General features: G+C 40.7%; 1 protein-coding gene across 1 annotated transcript in view; it reads left to right on the top strand.

Annotated features, from left to right (window-relative positions):
- The window catches only part of LOC133648205 (dynein axonemal intermediate chain 1-like), a 44,621-nt gene extending 36,319 nt beyond the window's left edge, over positions 1-8,302 (top strand). The window contains exons 19-20 of the mRNA XM_062044054.1: positions 7,920-8,105; positions 8,188-8,302. Coding sequence (XP_061900038.1) covers positions 7,920-8,105; positions 8,188-8,289 — 288 coding nt within the window. The 3' untranslated portion in view covers positions 8,290-8,302. The remainder of the gene's footprint in view (positions 1-7,919; positions 8,106-8,187) is intronic.
- The last annotated feature ends 4,321 nt before the right edge of the window (positions 8,303-12,623 follow it).

Genomic DNA, 12,623 nt, shown 5'->3' with positions numbered 1-12,623 from the left:
ACAAAGGTCTTAACTCATTCTCTTTCTATGCCACATCAATGTGGAATGCGCTCCCAACAGGTATAAAAGAAAGGGCATCTCTATCCTCCTTCAAAACCGCACTAAAAGTTCACCTCCAGGCAGTTACAACCCTAAACTAACACCCTCCCCGGATTGCTAATAATCAAATGTAAACAATCAAATGCAGTTACTTTTTCTTATGCCTTCTGATCTCTCTCTCGCTCTCTTTCTCTCTCTCTCTCTATATGTCCACTACTTGCTGTCCATATCCTACCCTCCACCCCCTCCACACCCCTGATTGTAAATAATGTAAATAATTCAATGTGATTATCTTGTGTGATGACTGTATTATGATGATAGTATATATGATAGTATCTATCTGTATCATGAATCAATTTAAGTGGACCCCGACTTAAACAAGTTGAAAAACTTATCTGGGTGTTACCATTTAGTGGTCAATTGTACGGAATATGTACTTCACTGTGCAACCTACTAATAAAAGTCCCAACCAACCAACAAGCTTGGCACACCTGTCTTTGAGCAGTTTGGCCCATTCCTCTTTGCAGCACCTCTCAAGCTCTATCAGGTTGGATGGGAAGTGTTGGTTTTCATCCAGGATGTCTCTGTACATTGCTGCATCCGCCTTTCCCTCTATCAGTTCCTGAAAAACACCCCCACAGCATGACGTTTCACTGTAGGGATGGTATTGGCCTGGTGATTCATACACCAAAAACTTAAATCTCTGTCTCATCAGACCAGAGTAGTCTAGTCAGGGAGGTGACCAAGACCATGGTCACTCTGTCAGAGCTGCAGCATTCCTCTGTGGAGAGAGGAGAACCTTCCAGAAGGACAACCATCTCTGCAGCAATCCATGTATAAAAAATGTTGGGCTCACTTGCTAGTGTCATTTACTGAACATGCATCAACCTGCAGTCCACACATATCCCTCATGTGTACTTAAACAGGTGCCTTGAGGAACACCTCAGTTATTAGGAATTTGCTGCAACATGTATTATCTCTCAAGTTTTGAATTGAACTCGAGGGCCAGTGGTTTCATTCCTGGGCTTCCAGTTGAATAGAACCCTCATTTATTGAACAGGCGTCAACATGCAGTCCACATGCATTTCTTATGTGTGACTGCCATCTACTGGTCATCACTTATCTTTCTCTCATCAGACCGGAGTAGTCTCGTCCGATGGTCACTCTATCAGAGTAACAGCATTCCTCTGTGGAGAAAAGAGAACCTTCCAGAAGGACAACTGACTCTGCAGCAATGCTTGTATGGTAGATTGGCCAGACGGAAGCCATTTAAAAAAGTTTGCCAACATGCACCTGAAAGACGCTCAGATCATGAGGGAAAAAAAAATTCCTCAAAGATTGAAGACTTTGGCGTGAATGTTTGGAGAAAACCAGGCACCGCTTATCACCAAGCCAATACCATCCCTACAGTGAAGCATGGTGGTGGCAGCATCATAATAATAATAATAATAATAGATTTTATTTGTAAAAAGCACTTTACATTGAGTAAACAACCTCAAAGTGCTACAGTGTATTAAAAAAAAATAATAAAAAGAAATAAAAAATAAATAAAAATAAAAACTAGAACGGCCAAATAGCTAAAACTAGTATGCATATATCTTAAAAAAGTAGGGATGTCCGATAATGGCTTTTTGCCGATATTCCGATATTGTCCAACTCTTTAATTACCGATACCGATATCAACCGATATCAACCGATATATGCAGTCGTGGAATTAACACATTATTATGCCTAATTTGGACAACCATGTATGGTGAAGATAAGGTACTTTTTAAAAAAAAAAATAAAATAAGATAACTAAATTAAAAACATTTTCTTGAATAAAAAAGAAAGTAAACAATATAAAAACAGTTACATAGAAACTAATAATTAATGAAAATGAGTACAATTAACTGTTAAAGGTTAGTACTATTAGTGGAGCAGCAGCACGCACAATCATGTGTGCTTACGGACTGTATCCCTTGCAGACTGTATTGATATATATTGATATATAATGTAGGAACCAGAATATTGATAACAGAAAGAAATGGGGGGAGGGAGGTTTTTTGGGTTGGTGCACTAATTGTAAGTGTATCTTGTGTTTTTTATGTTGATTTAATAAAAAAAACAAAAAAAACCCCCAAAAAACCCAGATACAGATAATAAAAAAACCGATACCGATAATTTCCGATATTACATTTTAACGCATTTATCGGTCGATAATATCGGCAGGCCGATATTATCGGCAGGCCGATATTATCGGACATCCCTATAAAAAAGTTTTTTTTTTTTTTAAAAAAAGAAGGGTTTTTAAGCCTTTTTTAAAAGCATCCACAGTCTGTGGTGCCCTCAGGTGGTCAGGGAGATGGTTTTCAGGATAGAGGGAAAGATGAATGTAGCAATATACAGAGACATCCTGGATGAAAACCAACACTTCCCATCCGACCTGATGGAGTTTGAGAGGTTCTGCAAAGAGTAATGGTTGAAACTGCCCAAAGATAGGTGCGCCAAGCTCGTGGCATGGTATTCAAAAGGACTTGAGGCTGTAATTGCTGCCAAAGGTGCATCAACAAATATACTGAATAGGTTAATTTGGCCTACCGATAATAACTTTATAAACAAGGTTCGTCCATACAAACCTGGAGGGTAAAAATGTTTTAATCTGACAGGTTTCGGCTACTTTATGCAATTTTTTATTCTTACAGTCAGACCCGCGTGTTTATTTCCGTACCCGACGGCTTTGGCTACGACTGTTGCCTTCCTCGGAGTTTGTCACGTGAAGCCTCTGAGGAAGGCAACAGTTGTAGCCGAAAACGTCAGGTACGGAAGTAAACAGGTCTGGCTGTAAGAAAAACAAATTGCATAAGGTAGCCGAAACTTGTCAGATTCAAGCAATTTTACCCTTCAGGTTTTTATAGACGAACCTTGTTCATTTTTTTTTTTGAAGACCTAACGAACCAATATGGATTTGGGCCACCTTGCCTCTGCAGCCTTCATCAGACCAATTATAACTCATCCCAGACAAGGTGACAACATCATCACATGACACCTGATGAAGGCTGCAAAGGCACGGTTGCTGAAACTTGTCAGGTATGGACAATTTTATGTTTTTATTGACGTACCTTGTTTATAAAGTGCACTAACAAAGTATTGAGCAAAGGCTGTGAATACTTTTGTGCATGTGATTTTTTTGTTATAAAAAAAAAAAAAAAAATTCACAATTTAAAAAAAACCCGTCAGGTTTAAGCACCGAACTATCTATTAAACAGAACAAGAAGCAACGAATCAAGTAGAGACAGAGTTCAATTTTGCTCATGAGGAGAACGCATGGAGCTGCACACTCAGTTACAGTCTCACCCCCACGCTCTGAGGAACAGCCCCTGCAAGCAGCTCAGTAGACACAATACGTGATTATTCAGAATGGAAATGTGCTGAGCCTCGTGATTTCGCCCTGTCTCTGCTTTGCCTGCCCGGTGTTGCCTTATCTTCGTTGAGGTACTTGAGGTCCGTCCTTGGCTGTTAGCAGGCTGAAAAACAGAAACAGCTGCGGCGAGGCAACGCCTAACTTGCAGTGGAAGATAACAAGTTGTGTGCCTTTAAGCGTAAGAGTTGTGTGATAACGTATATATAATTATTCTAACAAAAACCTTTGAAGAATTTTAAAGACAACAATGAATTTTAAAATGACTGCCCCACAACGAGGATAGGGGGAAAAAAAGGAGCTTTTTGACTACAATGGCAGATGCGCGCACATTTCGGGGGGGAGCCAAATACACATCAGCAGGTACCAATAGGCAAGAAAAGTTGGTTTGCATAACATTGCAAAACCAAATGCCAGATAATGTCGCTTAATAGGTGCCATTTTGGGATCTTTAAACACATAATAATACCATATGTTGAAGCACAGTACGTCTGACTATGGTAGCCGTAATGCGTGTGGCTTCGTGGCTTACCAAAGTCGTACTAAAACATTTTTGACTGATTTTTTAGCGCCGTGTGTAATGTTCTATATTTTCAATAAAACATCGACGTTTTGGGCTCACTTGCTAGCATCATTTATTGCACAGGCGTCAACCTGCAGTCCACATGTATCTCTTGTGTGTGACTGTCATCACTTATCATTACACCATGTAGCAAATAAAATTGCTATGAGGTCGGTAAGCACAACCAGAATTATTCCGTACATTAGCTGCACCGGGTTATAAGGCGCACTGTCGATTTTTGAGAAAATGGAAGGATTTTAAGTTGGACAAATACGGTACTTAAACGGGTGCCTTGAGGAACGCCTCAGTTATTAGAAATTTGCTGCAAAAATTATTATCTTTCAAGTTTTAACTGAACTTTAACTGAACCTGCTCAGTGGTCGAGTGGTTAGAGTGTCCGTCCTGAGATGGGTAGGTTGTGAGTTCAAACCCCGGCTGAGTCATACCAAAGACTATAAAAATGGTACCCATTACCTCCCTGCTTGGCACTCAGCGTCAAGGGTTGGAATTGGGGGTTAAATCACCAAAAATGATTCCCGGGCGCGGCCACCGCTGCTGCTCACTGCTCCCCTCACCTCCCAGGGGGTGATCAAGGGTGATGAGTCAAATGCAGAGGACACATTTCACCACACCTAGTGTGTGTGCCATTTTGGGGTCTTTAAACACGTAATAATACCGTATGTTGAAGCACAGTACGTCTGACTATGGTAGCCGTAATGCGTGTGGCTTCGTGGCTGACCAAAGTCGTACTAAAACATTTTTGACTGATTTTTTAGCGCCGTGTGTAATGTTCTATATTTTCAATAAAACATCAAAGTTTTGGGCTCACTTGCTAGCATCATTTATTGCACAGGCGTCAACCTGCAGTCCACATGTATCTCTTGTGTGTGACTGTCATCACTTAATCATTACACCATGTAGCAAATAAAATTGCTATGAGGTCGGTAAGCACAACCAGAATTATTCCGTACATTAGCTGCACCGGGTTATAAGGCGCACTGTCGATTTTTGAGAAAATGGAAGGATTTTAAGTTGGACAAATACGGTACTTAAACGGGTGCCTTGAGGAACGCCTCAGTTATTAGAAATTTGCTGCAAAAATTATTATCTTTCAAGTTTTAACTGAACTTTAACTGAACCTGCTCAGTGGTCGAGTGGTTAGAGTGTCCGTCCTGAGATGGGTAGGTTGTGAGTTCAAACCCCGGCCGAGTCATACCAAAGACTATAAAAATGGTACCCATTACCTCCCTGCTTGGCACTCAGCGTCAAGGGTTGGAATTGGGGGTTAAATCACCAAAAATGATTCCCGGGCGCGGCCACCGCTGCTGCTCACTGCTCCCCTCACCTCCCAGGGGGTGATCAAGGGTGATGAGTCAAATGCAGAGGACACATTTCACCACACCTAGTGTGTGTGCCATTTTGGGGTCTTTAAACATGTAATAATACCGTATGTTGAAGCACAGTACGTCTGACTATGGTAGCCGTAATGCGTGTGGCTTCGTGGCTTACCAAAGTCGTACTAAAACATTTTTGACTGATTTTTTTAGCGCTGTGTGTAATGTTCTATATTTTCAATAAAACATCAACGTTTTGGGCTCACTTGCTAGCATCATTTATTGCACAGGCGTCAACCTGCAGTCCACATGTATCTCTTGTGTGTGACTGTCATCACTTATCATTACACCATGTAGCAAATAAAATTGTTATGAGGTCGGTAAGCACAACCAGAATTATTCCGTACATTAGCTGCACCGGGTTATAAGGCGCACTGTCGATTTTTGAGAAAATGGAAGGATTTTAAGTTGGACAAATACGGTACTTAAACGGGTGCCTTGAGGAACGCCTCAGTTATTAGAAATTTGCTGCAAAAATTATTATCTTTCAAGTTTTAACTGAACTTTAACTGAATCTGCTCAGTGGTCGAGTGGTTAGAGTGTCCGTCCTGAGATGGGTAGGTTGTGAGTTCAAACCCCGGCCGAGTCATACCAAAGACTATAAAAATGGTACCCATTACCTCCCTGCTTGGCACTCAGCATCAAGGGTTGGAATTGGGGGTTAAATCACCAAAAATGATTCCCGGGCGCGGCCACCGCTGCTGCTCACTGCCCCCCTCACCTCCCAGGGGGTGATCAAGGGTGAGGAGTCAAATGCAGAGGACACATTTCACCACACCTAGTGTGTGTGCCATTTTGGGGTCTTTAAACACATAATAATACCGTATGTTGAAGCACAGTACGTCTGACTATGGTAGCCGTAATGCGTGTGGCTTCGTGGCTTACCAAAGTCGTACTAAAACATTTTTGACTGATTTTTTAGCACCGTGTGTAATGTTCTATATTTTCAATAAAACATCAACGTTTTGGGCTCACTTGCTAGCATCATTTACCGTATTTCCTTGAATTGGCGCAGGGAATATAGTATTCGCACGTCTAGAATTACTGCCGGGTCAAACTCATTTCTCAAAATAATTAACGCATGCTTGGCCTTATCGCCGGTTTATTATTGAAGCTGGATCAAATTCGTTTCGCAAAATATTAATTTTATTATCGCATGTCTATAATTTTCGCCGGGTCAAACTCGTTTCGCAAAATATTTAGCATATGGCTAGAACTTCCACCGGGTCAAATTCGTTACGTCACGAGTGACGCATCTGTCCTCATTTTCAAAATGGAGGAAGCTGCTTTCAGTAGTTTACAATCACACAAAGGAAAAAAGATAAAGAGCTATTCAGTAGGATTTAAGGTCCAAGCTATTGAATACCGGTACAGTATGCTAAAGAGAACAGTAAGCAGCTATGTTTTATTAATATACCGTAGCTGCGTGTGTGAAATACTGTATAAGTCATTAAATGACTCCCGCCTCCTGGTGGTAGAGGGCGCTGCCGCGCTAGTGATCCTTCTTGCGACTTCCGGTACTGCAGAAGAAGTGAACACACGCAGCAAGAGATTTTTTTTTTTCCTCTGCCTGAACTTTTAACATGGAGGATTACATACCGGTATCTAAAATAAAACAGTTTTCTAAACTGGACTTTCAATCGAAGCAGGAGGTAATAATTAAAGGAATATCTCCATCGAAACAGAGACTTTTAAAACTGAAGAAAGAAAATAAGGAAGACTTCTATAAACAAGTTATCGATGCTTTTGGTCAGAAGGAGCTGCAAATGGACTCCATTTATAAGTACAGGTAAGACCATAATAACGTTTTTTTTAATTAAATGTGCTTTTCATGATGGTATACTTACATCACACTCAAAGCGCACGCCTAAATTTTATGGATTCCTTTTGGTAAACGCCGGAGTGAGAAGAGGTTTTAAAATAATTACCGCATGCACGGCCATCCCGCCGGTTTCCGGTAAACGCAGGTGTGACAGGAGGTTTTAAATTAATTAACGCCCCTGCGGCTATTCAAGGAAATACGGTATTGCACAGGCGTCAACCTGCAGTCCACATGTATCTCTTGTGTGTGACTGTCATCACTTATCATTACACCATGTAGCAAATAAAATTGCTATGAGGTCGGTAAGCACAACCAGAATTATTCCGTACATTAGCTGCACCGGGTTATAAGGCGCACTGTCGATTTTTGAGAAAATGGAAGGATTTTAAGTGCGCCTTATATTTGGACAAATACGGTACTTAAACGGGTGCCTCGAGGAACGCCTCGGTTATTAGAAATTTGCTGCAAAAATGATTATCTTTTTAACTGAACTCAAGGGCCAATATGGCCGCCAGTTGAATAGCCCTGTCTGACTGGTTAACAGGGATTGTTGCTCATTGGCTATCGCTGCTCGACTTAACTGTCAGTGGGGATTTGTAGTGGCCAGTGCAGTGGAAGAGAGCTCCTTCCGCTTCAATAAACCCACATGTCGATTATTTTGACTGCGAAACCTTTTTTTAGTGCTGTGGTCATCTTCTTCAGGTGCATGTTTTCGACCTGGCCATCAACAAGTACCAGGCTATCTGCCAGCAGCCAGTGGTGCCCAAGAAGAAGACCAAGCTGACACACATTGCGTTTAATCCCATCCATCCTGTCGTCATAGTGGGCGACGACCGAGGCACCGTTATCAGCCTCAAACTTTCCCCGAACCTCCGCAAGAAACCAAAGGTAACGCATCAACATCCGGAGTGGCACCAAGGATGAAATACATAGCGCGGGTGTTGATTACATGACACGTTTGTGCGTGCAGGGCAAGAAGGGCCGGGACTTGGTTGAAGGTCCCGAGGCGGAGGTAGCCAAGATGGAGAAGCTGCTCGGTTTGCTGAGAGACTTTGAACCAAGCAAGGCGTAAAAAAGCCGCAATGGTTAATAAAATCATGTATTTTATTTTCATCCCTTACTAAAAGTCTACAATTCTTCCCTCTGTTATTATTGTCAGCTTCAAACACTGATGACATCTATTAAACAGACAAAGAAGCAAGGAATTAAACAGAGACAGAATTACATTTGGCTCAACTGAGGAGAAACGTCTGGGCTGTACTCTTGTACAGTCTCCCACCACGCTCTTGACGAAAGGTTGTACGCCTCTTTTATTTAGACTTTCCCTGATTACATGGCAACAGCTGTTTCTAAGGGAGGGGGGTCGTAAACAGCCACTGCCTTTGGTTACAAAACAGTTCAAAGAAAAGGTGCCCGGAAGGGGAGTCAGGCCCTGCTTCCTCTCCGCTTTGTAGATCTTGGGTCAAGACAAAATCTTCCTGTGGATAAAAATACAAGAAAGAAACCGAACCCCTCTCGTCACCTCCCATCGTACACAGTGGAGTTGTACGAGCCTTTTGCTTGGTAAGATCAGAGACAGCTTTTGTCCTCTCGCAGGGCGAGCTGAACTCAATGTAACACAACGTTTTGCGATAACGTAGATACAATCATTCTGACAATTATAAAGTCATATTTATTAGTCAACATTGTTTTTGTACTGTGATACTTCATAAGACCCTGACTGCATAAAATACAGTAAAACTAATTGTTTTTGGCTTTTGTTATGCGCAGACATATCAATAATGTATTATATTGGGGGAGAATATTATTTTGAGTCATTAAAAAATACGACAATGCAATATTAAACTAGTTGTCGTATTCCGAGTGTGGCCAAACCTTTCCCACAGGGAGCTAACAAAAAAAAGTTAGACATATTTAATAACAAAAACAAAAACAAAAGTATTACTATCAACTTGTCATATTTTTTTCATCATAAATACCTTTTTGCTCTATTTGTGATTTTTTTTTTAAAATTTTGGGTAGGGTTAATTTTATTCCTATGATGTACCGCGGTTGTAAATACTGTTTGTTAAAGTGCACAGTTCAGTAAAAGTTTTGATTATCAGTCATTTTCAGAATGATATTGAAATACGTTTGGAAAAGGGGTGAACAAAATGGACTTATGAATGTATGTATTAGGTCAGGGGTCGGCAACCCGCGGCTCCGGAGCCGCATGCGGCTCTTTGACCACTCAGATGCGGCTCAGCTGCATACTTGCCGACCCCCCAAATTTACCCTGGAGACTTCTGGATCTCAGTGCCTCTCCTAGTTAACTCCCAGGGCAAATATAATCCTATTTTCACTCTGATTACTAAATTAAGGGCGTGCCCTGAATGCACTGCAGTAATTGTCCTCTATAGCATTTACAAACAGCGTGCCAGCCCGGCCACATGTTGTATGTAGCTTTTTACTTGCACACGTAGGAGACAGCAAAGCATACTTAGTCATCAGCCACACAGCTTACACTGGCGGTAGCCGTATAAAACAACTTTAACACTGTTACGTTACAAATATGCGCCACACTGTGAACCCACAGCAAAAAAGAATGAAAAACACATTTCTGGAGAACATCCCACCGTAACACAACATAAACACAACACAACCAATACCCAGAATCCCATGCAGCCCTAACTCTTCCGGTCTAGATTATACACCCCCGCTACCACCAAACCCCCCCACACACATCAACCCCCCCACCCCCCACCCCCGTGCGTCGGTTGAGCGGAAGAGTTAGTGCTGCACGGGATTCTGGGTATTTGTTGTGTTGTGTTTATGTTGTGTTACAGTGCAGATGTTCTCCAGAAATGTGTTTGTCATTCTTTTTTGGTGTGGGTTCAGAGTGTGGCGCATATTTGTAACGTAACAGTGTTAAAGTTTTTTTTTTTACGGCTACCGTCAGTGTAAGCTGTGTGGCTGCTGACCTAGTACGCCAGCTGAAGCTGCATTCTACATGTGGTCGAGCAGGTACACTGTTTGAGCAGACTGTAGAGGGCGTCAAAAGCAGTGCCATCATATCCGGGAGTCTCCCGGAAATAATGAGAGGATTGGCAAGCATGACGCTATCAAGCGCCATTCGTTCAAAACTCACGGGCCGCCCTAATATCAAATTTACATATTAAAGTGCGTGCCGGTGCATGAGTCTGAAACCCCTGGTTAACATAGCACAAAGCAATTTAAGCTTTGGATGCGGTGTTTTTCTTTAAAAAAAATTTTTGTGGCTCCCATTATTTTCTTTAATTTCTGAAACTTGTCAAAATGGCTCTTTGAGTGGTAAAGGTTGCCGACCCCTCTATTAGATCAAATACCGTATTTCCTTGAATTGGCGCAGGGAATATAGTATTCGCACGTCTAGAATTACTGCCGGGTCAAAGTCGTTTCTCAAAATAATTAACGCATGCTTGGCCTTATCGCCGGTTTATTATTGAAGCTGGATCAAATTCGTTTCGCAAAATATTAATTTTATTATCGCATGTCGATAATTTTCGCCGGGTCAAACTCGTTTCGCAAAATATTTAGCATATGGCTAGAACTTCCACCGGGTCAAATCCGTTACGTCACGAGTGACGATTTACCTGTCCTCATTTTCAAAATGGAGGAAGTGGCTTTCAGTAGTTTACAATCGCACAAAGGAAAAAAGATAAAGAGCTATTCAGTAGGATTTAAGGTCCAAGCTATTGAATACCGGTACAGTATGCTAAAGAGAACAGTAAGCAGCTATGTTTTATTAATATACCGTAGCTGCGTGTGTGAAATACTGTATAAGTCATTAAATGACTCCCGCCTCCTGGTGGTAGAGGGCGCTGCCGCGCTAGTGATCCTTCTTGCGACTTCCGGTACTGCAGAAGAAGTGAACACACGCAGCAAGAGATTTTTTTTCAGATGGAGGATTGCATACCAGTATCTAAAATAAAACAGTTTTCTAAACTGGACTTTCAATGGAAGCAGGAGGTAATAATTAAAGGAATATCTCCATCGAAACAGAGACTTTTAAAACTGAAGAAAGAAAATAAGGAAGACTTCTATAAACAAGTTATCGATGCTTTTGGTCAGAAGGAGCTGCAAATGGACTCCATTTATAAGTACAGGTAAGACCATAATAACGCTTTTTTTAATTAAATGTGCTTTTCACGATGGTATGCTTACATCACACTCAAAGCGCACGCCTAAATTTTATGGATTCCTTTTGGTAAACGCCGGAGTGAGAAGAGGTTTTAAAATAATTACCGCATGCACGGCCATCCCGCCGGTTTCCGGTAAACGCAGGTGTGACAGGAGGTTTTAAATTAATTAACGCCCCTGCGGCCATTCAAGGAAATACGGTATAATCAATATGATTGTGGTTTTGATTTGGAGGCAAATAATTATATTTCAAGCAGGGATGTCCGATAATGGCTATTTGCCGATATCCGATATTCCGATATTGTCCAACTCTTTAATTACCGATACCGATATCAACCGATACCGATATCAACCGATATATGCAGTCGTGGAATTAACACATTATTATGCCTAATTTGGACAACCAGGTATAATGAAGATAAGGTACTTTTTAAAAAAATTTGTAAAATAAGATAAATAAATTAAAAACATTTTCTTGAATAAAAAAGAAAGTACAACAATATAGAAACAGTTACATAAAAACTAGTAATTAATGAAAATGAGTAAAATTAACTGTTAAAGGTTAGTACTATTAGTGGACCAGCAGCACGCACAATCATGTGTGCTTACGGACTGTATCCCTTGCAGAGTGTATTGATATATATTGATATATAATGTAGGAACCAGAATATTGATAACAGAAAGAAATGGGGGGAGGGAGGTTTTTTGGGTTGGTGCACTAATTGTAAGTGTATCTTGTGTTTTTTATGTTGATTTAATTTAAAAAAACAAAAACAAACAAAAAAAACAAAACGATACCGATAAAAAAAACAAAACGATACCGATAATTTCCGATATTGTCCAACTCTTTAATTACCGATACCGATATCAACCGATACCGATATCAACCGATATATGCAGTCGTGGAATTAACACATTATTATGCCTAATTTGGACAACCATGTATGGTGAAGATAAGGTACTTTTTTTTTTTAAATTAGTAAAATAAGATAAATAAATTAAAAACATTTTCTTGAATGAAAAAGAAAGTACAACAATATAAAAACAGTTACATAGAAACTAGTAATAAATGAAAATGAGTCAAATTAACTGTTAAAGGTTAGTACTATTAGTGGACCAGCAGCACGCACAATCATGTGTGCTTACGGACTGTATCCCTTGCAGACTGTATTGATATATATTGATATATAATGTAGGAACCAGAATATTGATAACAGAAAGAAATGGGGGGAGGGAGGTTTTTTGGGT

This window comes from Entelurus aequoreus, linkage group LG01 (genome assembly GCF_033978785.1).
Source record: "Entelurus aequoreus isolate RoL-2023_Sb linkage group LG01, RoL_Eaeq_v1.1, whole genome shotgun sequence".
NCBI lineage: Eukaryota > Metazoa > Chordata > Actinopteri > Syngnathiformes > Syngnathidae > Entelurus > Entelurus aequoreus.
The sequence above is the reverse complement of the archived record's forward strand: the minus strand, read 5'-3'. Positions and strand labels throughout refer to the sequence as shown.